This window comes from Hydra vulgaris, chromosome 06 (assembly GCF_038396675.1).
Source record: "Hydra vulgaris chromosome 06, alternate assembly HydraT2T_AEP".
Classification (NCBI taxonomy): Eukaryota; Metazoa; Cnidaria; class Hydrozoa; order Anthoathecata; family Hydridae; genus Hydra; species Hydra vulgaris.
Genome location: NC_088925.1, coordinates 11,050,001 through 11,061,033, shown reverse-complemented (window position 1 = coordinate 11,061,033; position 11,033 = coordinate 11,050,001). Strand labels below are relative to the sequence as shown.

Here is an 11,033-nt window from a genome sequence, read left to right as displayed (position 1 = left end):
AGCTAATATTCTTTTCTTCTTTGTTTGGAATACAATTCAACTTTCCTCCTGGTAATTTCTTTATAAATAAGTGAGAATCGTAACCGGATAAATTATCAAATAGTACTAAAAATAATTTTGGAATTTTATAATTTAAGTTACAATTTTGATGAGCAGCACCTCTATATTTTCCAGTAATATGACAGTTGCCACGTACTTTATCATTTTCAAGATCTTTCCCACAAATGTGACATGATATTGCAGCATTAAAATCATGCTTGTTTTCATAAGTAGCTATATCTTTATTGGAAATTTAGTCTTGTTTTAAACTTTCTTAATATCTTTTTTTAAGCTATCAACAAAAATGTGTGCAACATCATCAGTTTCATTAGTTGAAGTAAATGTGGCTGGACTACTTTAATAAATACTTTCGTCAAAACATTTTATATAATAACAGAATGAACTTGGAATATGTTTTTGATATTGTTTAGTATAAGATTTATTCGGATTTGGTTCGCAAGTGTCAATTGGTTTGATAAAACTTTCTAAGTCGGCATATGGTACAAACGGAACTCTCATTGATTTATTGTGATTAGTAAATTGCATTGTTGAATTTGTTGGTGGAAGTTCAATGCGTACTGAATCATGTGTTTCACAATACTTTTTATGATTAGATAATGATTCTTCAGAATTAAACCCAAGTAAACAATTCCTACAATAGTGTATATTACATTTATTCTTAGATGTTTGTAAAGATAGCAGTCTGCTTAAACTTTTTATTAAACAATATTGATTAGTTTCACCATTTGAGATTAATAATAAATCTATTAGATGTTTACGTTCATTATTTTTTGACACTGATATCTTGATTATTATTTTCAAATTGTGTGATTTGATTTAATGATACTGGAAATTCTATTTTATCCCAGTTTATAATTTCCGCTTGATTTTTAAGCTCCTTATCTACTCTTCCAGGATGATTATCTTTTGGGTTTAATGCTCTTGTAACACACCACTTAAAACATTGACTATCTTAATTTTTTATATTAATTATTGCATTTTTATTTGCTAAATTTTAATCAAGTAGAATGTGTGATTTAGCTTTTATAGGAATATACTCGATAATATTTATTTCCATCTTTTCAACAGAAACAAACCTCCAACCTGATTCTAATTGTTGAAGAGATTATAATGATTACAAAATTTTATGCTCAGCACTTTCATATAATTCAATCAAATCTGTTGTTTCTAATATAACTTGATTATTCGTTCTAAATACACTAGTTGTGGCTATAGTTTCTCCTGTTAGAATAGAAGTACGCTCCATTACACAAGTGAGAGCTTTATAACCCTTTGAATTTCTATTTTCATTTATTATTTTAATTGCACTTTTTTTAGCAGCATTTATGAATGATAAAGCATCATAACCTTCTATTCCTTTAGCTGTAAATTGCTTTGTCACATTTTTAATAGATGATTGATTTAATTATAATTTTATTGCATTTATTTATTTATTTGTTTAACTTTATTTTCAGGTTCAACTTTATTTTCAGGTTCAACTTTATTTTTCGGTTCAACTTTATATCTAACTTCCAATTTATTGTATAAATTTTTTAATGAGTTGACTTTTTGATTGACTTTATTCTTTATTGTATCAGGTACGTATTGTCATACGTACCTGATACAATTAAGATAATTGTATCAGGTACGGTATCCAATCTGCAATAAAATTAAATTTACTTTTTTTTGCTGTCAATGTATTCACTGTATTTTTAATTGCATTAGGCACATAAGCCAACCTGTTGTAGATTGAACAAAACCATCGCAGGTCTTTGTTCAATCGGTGTGTTACTAACTGCTATAGAATGAGTTTGTGTATGCTCAACAGGTGTGTGCGCTAACGCTTCTAATAATTCACTTTTTCTCATTCTATAATGATGTTTAATTTTTCGCTCTATTGCGATTTGTTTTAGTTCTCTAACATTTTTATTTCCATTTTTTATATAGCAAGATATTTTTTTTAATTTTTATTTTCTTTAAACAATTTTTTTTTTAAATATCTTGTCACATTTTTAATTGTTATATCTTTATCCTGAATTTTAAATATATCCAAATCCTCGTATTCAACAATAATAATTAATATTTTTATATTTTGAAATCTCCTGCTCTTTTGTAATTGTCAATATTCTATATATAAAATGTGTAGGAGTTGAAATTTCTGAAGATGCTATATCTGGAATAGGCTCATCTAGTATATTTTCCATTTTTATATGACAAGATTTTATTTATTAAAAATATTTACAAAGCACATATAAATATTTTTTGAGCATATATTTATTAAAAACATTCTATACGTCTCAACCTTTTAATTCTATAAGAAGGTTCTATAACTCTCTCTATCAGAAACTCACCATCTTTTTAAATTTTAACTGTTCTATTTGAAAAAAGTAAATTCTCTGCATCAACAAAACAAACGTCAAATCAAAATTGTGCGTTTACTCAATGCCAGTAAATCTGTTGTGTCTAAAACAATTCAACGTTTCAAGGAGTTGGGCCACACTTAAGGACTGCCAACACCCCCGCCAACTGCAAAATGATCCGAGACCGAATTCGACGAAATTTCCGCCGTTCAATGAGACAAATGGCCAGATAAATTGGCATTGATGAGCACAGTGTCCGTCATATTGTCAAAAAAGAACTTAAACTCAAGTCTTTAAAGCTTTAAAAAGCCCAGCATCTAGCTGACAAAAAATGCGAAATAAGAAAACAAAGATGTTAAATGTTGTTATGGGAGCGCTGTGCTCAATTTCAACGAAAAGTACTTTTTCAGACAAAAAATTCTTCAGCGTTGAGCAAGCCCACAATGTCCAAAATGATCGTGTACTTGCTTTCGGGTCTTCTGAGGCTAATAAATATGGTCGCATCGTTTCACGCAGCCAGAAGCCAGCTGGAGTAATAGTTTGGGCCGGAATGTCGTTTTTGGGCAAAACAGAGCTTATTTTTGTCAATAATCAACGCCAACAACTATGTCACCGACATTCTTCAAGCCGTAGTGTTGCCTTGGAGCCAACAAACCTATCCGAACCAAAGTTGGATCTTTCAACAAGATTCTGCGCCAGTACATCGAGCAAGAACGACGCAAGAATTTTGTAAAAACAATTTTCCGGTATTTTGGTCGCCTTAGCAATGGCCGCCGTATTCACCCGACTTGAACCCACTCGACTAAGTCATCTGGGGATTCTAGAGGCAAAGGTTTGTTCTAAACCACACAAGTCGGTGGAGTCGTTGAAGCGCGATTTGATGAAGCGTGGAGCAAAATCGACGAAAAAATGGTGCGCGCCGCAATTGATCAGTTTCCGCGGCGTCTCAGAGCTTGTATCAGAGGAAATGGAGGAAATTTTGAAAATGAACTTTTGTAATTAAAATTGTATATATTTTATGATATTCTTAGGTTATTAAATTTTTTTCGACTAATAAAATTGTAATACAATCCTTTATTAAAATGTTTCCGAACTTTTTTCGCACCCTGTATATTAATCTTTTTCAGATTTAAGTATTTTGATCTTAAATCCATTATCAACTTTTCCATCACGTAATTCAAGATATCTTCATCCATGCTTTGTATCTTGCATAGCACTATATAATGATTTATATATTTTAACTTCTCCAGTTTCCATGTTTGTAAATTTAACAGTGACTGGTTTTTTCTTAATTGTTCTTAATCTTTCCTTTTTTGGATCTATTTCTTTTTTTTTCTTGTTTTTCACGATATATTTTAGGCTTAATTATTTTTTTCTTATTTGATTCTTTCATTGGATGTATTCTAGGTCTGCCAACTGGTCTTTTATCATTTACTTGTTTCACTTCAGGTATAATTGATTCTTTATCTAACAGCCCATTATCTATAGCAATCATTAGCAATGAAGCGATATTGTCAGATGTTTTTAAAAAGTTATTTTCTTCAAATAGATCTTTTAAACTTTTCTTCGTGTATTTCATTCTTTTTAATACATAAAGAAAAAAAATTTTAATTAATTTTCAAAAAAGTTTAATTTTCAAAAATTTAATATACAGCATTCATTTAATCCCGTCTGATTGAAATTCTATGATTCTATCAGATATTACAACAGCAATAACTTTAGTATCTGCTAGAACAGCCGTATTAATGTTGCTTTAATTTGTACATCTATTGTTAATGATTTTATTCTTTCTGATTGTTTACTAACATCAAAAACAAAGAGTGGGTATAAATCTTTATAGTCAGAAGGAGTTATATTGCTCTGTGTGATCAATTCATTTATTCCATAAAATTTTTCATTAAACACAGCTGCATCTCTATTAGCTCTTGAAAATTGCTGATTTGATAATGACAAATTATAATCAACAACAGGATATCTTTCTTGATTAAGCATAATGTGCATATTTTTCAAGTCGCAATGATCAAATATTGAAGCATTAGCATTTTGGTCTCCATCCTTACTTGTTTGAAATGCAACAATAATGTATCTTGGTTTTTCAGGAGATGTCTTTACGCTCAATCTCCATGAAAATGTAGTAGATTGTGCAACAGATATAGTATCACACTGTCGCGCACGAAAACTTACTGGAAGTGCCACTTTTGATTTAATAGATTTACAAAGACTAAACCTTTCTACATCTGATGGGATCACATGTGGTATAAGCAATGATATTTTATTAAGATTAACTTTTCCTAAAGCTGCAGCAGCAGCTTAAAAATTGCGTCATCATCTCTTTTTCTTACAAGAGTTATTGTATGTTTAAACCCATAAATAACTTTGTCGTAATCATCGCAGAACCCAAAAATGTGTCTTAAAGGTATGCAAAATAAAAGTATTCCTTTTGTAGTTGGTTTCTGAATTATGTATGCTTGTCTTAATGCAAACCCTGAGTTATCAGCAAGTATTGCTGTTGTTGCAGTATCTTTATACCACGATTGATTTGATCCTTGCGCTAATTGAAAGTCATTTGGGTATTTAAGCATTCCTAACATTGTAGTTGCTTGACCTGGGTGATAAATAGTTTTTATATCTTGGTTTGATAACTGGTATGATATTTGACCAAATAAATCCATAATACCATTATTTGTAAGCGTCACTGCATCTGTATGGCATAAGCTGCTCCATCAGCAAGTTTAACAAGTTGTCCTTCAAATAAGAGATAAGCTTCAGATGGAAGTGTGAACAAATCTTGTTGCTCAATATTGATTCTTATTTCTCCAGCACTATTTAGATTTGTACGAGCCACTGACTCGTATTCATGGAGCTCAAATCTTTCAATTCCATTATCTACAATTGGCATTTCTGTAAAATTTAATACTTTGGAAGTTGTCATTTTGTTTTTTATGTATTATATTTTTTACAATTAGCATTTTTTATGTACTATATTTTTTTTTATATGCACTCATATATAATTATAAATTATTTTGTACTGCTTTATACTGTTAACTATCTATTATACCTTGTCTTAATAATTCATCACAAATTGTAACAGCTTCATTTCTTGCTCCAGTGTTACCTGCTTTCCATGCAGCTATACATAATTCGAGCATTTCAATTAATGCATTAGGGTCGCTATGAAGAGTTGTAGTTTGTATTTTTTTTCCTAACCCTGTTCCTATTCCTGTTCCTCTTAATTCACGCTTCCTATTTTCTTTTATATCTTTCCAAATTATTTCTCTGTATTTTCCACTCCGAGATGACTTTGGTTTGTATGGGTTTTCAGTAGTAATTGCATCTGTTTGTATTAATATATCTCTATAATTTTTAAGGTCATCTTTATTATATATTCCCTTATCAAAATTAAACTTTGTTAACAACTCCCAAAGACCAGGAGCACCATAATATGCTTCATGATCAACAGTTACATTACCATCACTAATATGTATTGGCTTTTTTCCAATATAGAACATGCCATCTTTATTATATATTCCAAATGAAGTATCTGTTGATTTTTTACTAGTAACATACATTCTTAGATAATCTGCTTCAATTTTTCCTAGCCTCGTACTTTTATATTCTTCATGAGAAGGCAATAGTTCTTTAAAATCAGTTATAATTATCTCTCTATTTGCTTCAGGATAAGAATTTGAAAAAGTGAGTGCAAATTTATAAGCTTGATTTTCCAATTTATTTGTGTTTCCTTTTATTCCATCTTGACTATCAATTAAAGGTTTGTACAATTTTTTCTAAGTCTAACTGTAAATTAGTTTCACCCATCTTTTTATATAAACTATTATTCTCTACTCTTTTTTTAATATCTAATTAATATCTTTTTTAATATTTAATTAATATCTTTGACAATTTTGTCTATTTTTTCAGGATCTTCAATTTATAGAAATGACATTTTGCTTTTTTATAAATAAAGATAAAAAAATTCATCATAACAATTTATATTGTATTCTATGTTTTATTTTTTATGTTTTAATAAATTATTTTAATAAATTATTCTGTGCTTTTACATCTACAATTTTACTAAATCTGCTTTTGAGTATATTAATTGCATCATCTCTTCCTTGTTTAATTAATGATTCTTTAGTTTGTTCATTAACTTATTAATTAATTTGCTCAAGCATGGCTTTAAATTTTTCAAGTTCACTTAGTATTAGTTTAAATTCATTGTCATCTACACTTCCATCTACTAAAGCTTTAGAAATATAGTCACTTATTGTATTTAGTTTTGAATCAGCAAGTACTTTAATCATTTCATGCTTTTCTGCTTTTAAATTTAATTTTTTATTAACTTGCCGTCCTATTAATGATAAAGCACCTGCTCCTAATGCTGCACCTTCACATGCGATAGCTACTGGTGCTGTAATTATTGTTACTAAAAAGCCAATTCCAATAGCTCCAAGTGCCATAGTACTTGCTAGTAATGAATTATCAATTGCTGAAACTATTTTTACAGCTCTATGATACTTTTTACTTAGCGTATTTCTCTATACTCTCTCACACTCTATTTCTTCATTTTGAATCTTACTAATTATGTTTAGACAATATATATAAGCACTAATAATCTTATTATCTTCATTAGGTGCACTTGGAAGATTTTGATATATTTTATTGAAAGTTTTATCATCATTTTCACTCTGTGAATGGATAATTGAATAAATATTATACATTTTATTAAGTAAAAATAATGTTTTTTAAAATAATTTTTAAAAATGTTAACAATAAACTCACAAAACATAATCTCCTTTTTTAATTAATACATCAGAATCAGAATTATTAACAACATTTATTATAATATCATCAACAGTCTCTGATATTACAGAGTTTTGTAAGCTTAACATTTTTAATTTAAGTTCTTGTTTTAGTGAAACTAACGCAACACCTTCATTAACTACTACGCCAAACTTTAAAAGAATTTATTGATGTGATAGAAATTTTATTGTAATGTCGTGCTGTGCAAATATTTCATATTTTTTCTCAGTTATTAATACTGAAGGGTGCAGGAAATCTTTGTGAACTTAAGAATGAAGATTTTTAGAGGTTCATCAGGTACATATTTGTTTATAAATTTATGTATTGGCGGATTATTTCTCGGCATTTTTTTTCATAAGCAATATAAAAAAATTTCAAGAAATCACAGAATCATATTCAAAAATGGAATATTAGCAAATAGTGAATTTGGTCCTAATAATAAACCTGATCCTGTTGATGTATATCCATTTCCATTACGTAATTACAATCTATCACCTGCAGAACTTCCTATACTCCATGGTCTCAAATATGAACCATTTCCTGCAGCTGTTCTTTTAACTCCTTTTTCCATTCTTTTTTAAGTGCACAACACCCCTTCCAGCAATTTTATCAACGATAGCTGATCCAGCTGCTGAACCTACTACTGTTAATAAGCCTGTGGCAAGTGCTAGAGCAACGCTTGATAATAGAAATTTTCCAGCTATACCAAGGAAAGGTAACAGTGCTCCAATAAATCCTCCTTCTATTAAAGAATTGTGAGCTAGTTGGGCTTTATTTAGAGTAATTATTAAGTCTTTACCTTTTTCATATGCTCTTTTAATTCTATTCAATTGATAATCTGTTACAGCTAATACATGCTCACCATTAGGATCTGAATGTGATAACTTAATACTAGCTCCATAACCATCTTCAATTGCTTTTTTAAGTTTTTCTAATTGCCCTTGCGAAACATTTATTTTAATATTAGTATATTTACTCGTTTTTATATACAATAAAAAATAATTTTAAAAAAATTAGTTTACGATTTATTTTAATAATATTTATTATTCTACTTCTTTTATATAAAATGTAATAGTTGCTTCTTCTCCTCGTGAATTCAAAAGTATATTTCTTTTATATAAAATGTAATAGTTGCTTCTTCTCCTCGTGAATTCAAAAGTATATTTCTTTTATATAAAATGTAATAGTTACTTCTTCTCCTCGTGAATTCAAAAGTATATTTCTTTTATATAAAATGTAATAGTTACTTCTTCTCCTCGTGAATTCAAAAGTAAATTTCTTTTATATAAAATGTAATAGTTGCTTCTTCTCCTCGTGAATTCAAAAGTATATTTCTTTTATATAAAATGTAATAGTTGCTTCTTCTCCTCGTGAATTCAAAAGTATATTTCTTTTATATAAAATGTAATAGTTACTTCTTCTCCTCGTGAATTCAAAAGTAAATTGCTTTTATATAAAATGTAATAGTTGCTTCTTCTCCTCGTGAATTCAAAAGTATATTTCTTTTATATAAAATGTAATAGTTACTTCTTCTCCTCGTGAATTCAAAAGTAAATTGCTTTTATATAAAATGTAATAGTTGCTTCTTCTCCTCGTGAATTCAAAAGTATATTTCTTTTATATAAAATGTAATAGTTGCTTCTTCTCCTCGTGAATTCAAAAGTAAATTGCTTTTATATAAAATGTAATAGTTGCTTCTTCTCCTCGTGAATTCAAAAGTATATTTCTTTTATATAAAATGTAATAGTTGCTTCTTCTCCTCGTGAATTCAAAAGTATATTTCTTTTATATAAAATGTAATAGTTACTTCTTCTCCTCGTGAATTCAAAAGTATATTTCTTTTATATAAAATGTAATAGTTACTTCTTCTCCTCGTGAATTCAAAAGTATATTTCTTTTATATAAAATGTAATAGTTGCTTCTTCTCCTCGTGAATTCAAAAGTATATTTCTTTTATATAAAATGTAATAGTTACTTCTTCTCCTCGTGAATTCAAAAGTAAATTGCTTTTATATAAAATGTAATAGTTGCTTCTTCTCCTCGTGAATTCAAAAGTATATTTCTTTTATATAAAATGTAATAGTTGCTTCTTCTCCTCGTGAATTCAAAAGTATATTTCTTTTATATAAAATGTAATAGTTGCTTCTTCTCCTCGTGAATTCAAAAGTATATTTCTTTTATATAAAATGTAATAGTTACTTCTTCTCCTCGTGAATTCAAAAGTATATTTCTTTTATATAAAATGTAATAGTTGCTTCTTCTCCTCGTGAATTCAAAAGTATATTTCTTTTATATAAAATGTAATAGTTACTTCTTCTCCTCGTGAATTCAAAAGTAAATTGCTTTTATATAAAATGTAATAGTTGCTTCTTCTCCTCGTGAATTCAAAAGTATATTTCTTTTATATAAAATGTAATAGTTACTTCTTCTCCTCGTGAATTCAAAAGTAAATTGCTTTTATATAAAATGTAATAGTTGCTTCTTCTCCTCGTGAATTCAAAAGTATATTTCTTTTATATAAAATGTAATAGTTGCTTCTTCTCCTCGTGAATTCAAAAGTATATTTCTTTTATATAAAATGTAATAGTTACTTCTTCTCCTCGTGAATTCAAAAGTATATTTCTTTTATATAAAATGTAATAGTTACTTCTTCTCCTCGTGAATTCAAAAGTATATTTCTTTTATATAAAATGTAATAGTTGCTTCTTCTCCTCGTGAATTCAAAAGTATATTTCTTTTATATAAAATGTAATAGTTACTTCTTCTCCTCGTGAATTCAAAAGTAAATTGCTTTTATATAAAATGTAATAGTTGCTTCTTCTCCTCGTGAATTCAAAAGTATATTTCTTTTATATAAAATGTAATAGTTGCTTCTTCTCCTCGTGAATTCAAAAGTATATTTCTTTTATATAAAATGTAATAGTTGCTTCTTCTCCTCGTGAATTCAAAAGTATATTTCTTTTATATAAAATGTAATAGTTACTTCTTCTCCTCGTGAATTCAAAAGTATATTTCTTTTATATAAAATGTAATAGTTACTTCTTCTCCTCGTGAATTCAAAAGTATATTTCTTTTATATAAAATGTAATAGTTACTTCTTCTCCTCGTGAATTCAAAAGTATATTTCTTTTATATAAAATGTAATAGTTGCTTCTTCTCCTCGTGAATTCAAAAGTATATTTCTTTTATATAAAATGTAATAGTTACTTCTTCTCCTCGTGAATTCAAAAGTAAATTGCTTTTATATAAAATGTAATAGTTGCTTCTTCTCCTCGTGAATTCAAAAGTATATTTCTTTTATATAAAATGTAATAGTTGCTTCTTCTCCTCGTGAATTCAAAAGTATATTTCTTTTATATAAAATGTAATAGTTACTTCTTCTCCTCGTGAATTCAAAAGTATATTTCTTTTATATAAAATGTAATAGTTACTTCTTCTCCTCGTGAATTCAAAAGTATATTTCTTTTATATAAAATGTAATAGTTGCTTCTTCTCCTCGTGAATTCAAAAGTATATTTCTTTTATATAAAATGTAATAGTTACTTCTTCTCCTCGTGAATTCAAAAGTAAATTGCTTTTATATAAAATGTAATAGTTGCTTCTTCTCCTCGTGAATTCAAAAGTATATTTCTTTTATATAAAATGTAATAGTTGCTTCTTCTCCTCGTGAATTCAAAAGTATATTTCTTTTATATAAAATGTAATAGTTGCTTCTTCTCCTCGTGAATTCAAAAGTATATTTCTTTTATATAAAATGTAATAGTTACTTCTTCTCCTCGTGAATTCAAAAGTAAATTGCTTTTATATAAAATGTATTAGTTACTTCTTCTCCTC

At 28.0% G+C, this 11,033-nt stretch overlaps 1 protein-coding gene across 1 annotated transcript; it reads right to left on the bottom strand.

Annotated features, from left to right (window-relative positions):
• Positions 1-4,127: 4,127 nt before the first annotated feature.
• Positions 4,128-5,071, bottom strand: LOC136081193 (uncharacterized). The gene is made up of 2 exons (XM_065798491.1): positions 4,822-5,071; positions 4,128-4,708 (listed from the first exon to the last, which is right to left on the bottom strand). Exons 1-2 carry the CDS (start codon positions 5,069-5,071, stop codon positions 4,128-4,130), a joined length of 831 nt encoding a protein of 276 aa, XP_065654563.1.
• Between the last annotated feature and the right edge of the window lie 5,962 nt (positions 5,072-11,033).

What these genes read in the sequence shown, in the direction of transcription:
- LOC136081193 (XM_065798491.1), bottom strand. Translation starts at nt 5,071, where the DNA reads ATGGATTTATTTGGTCAAATATCATACCAGTTATCAAACCAAGATATA. An exon ending in AAAAGGAATACTTTTATTTT is followed by an intron (nt 4,709 to 4,821) that starts GCATACCTTTAA and finishes GCAATTTTTAAG; the next exon opens with CTGCTGCTGCAGCTTTAGGA.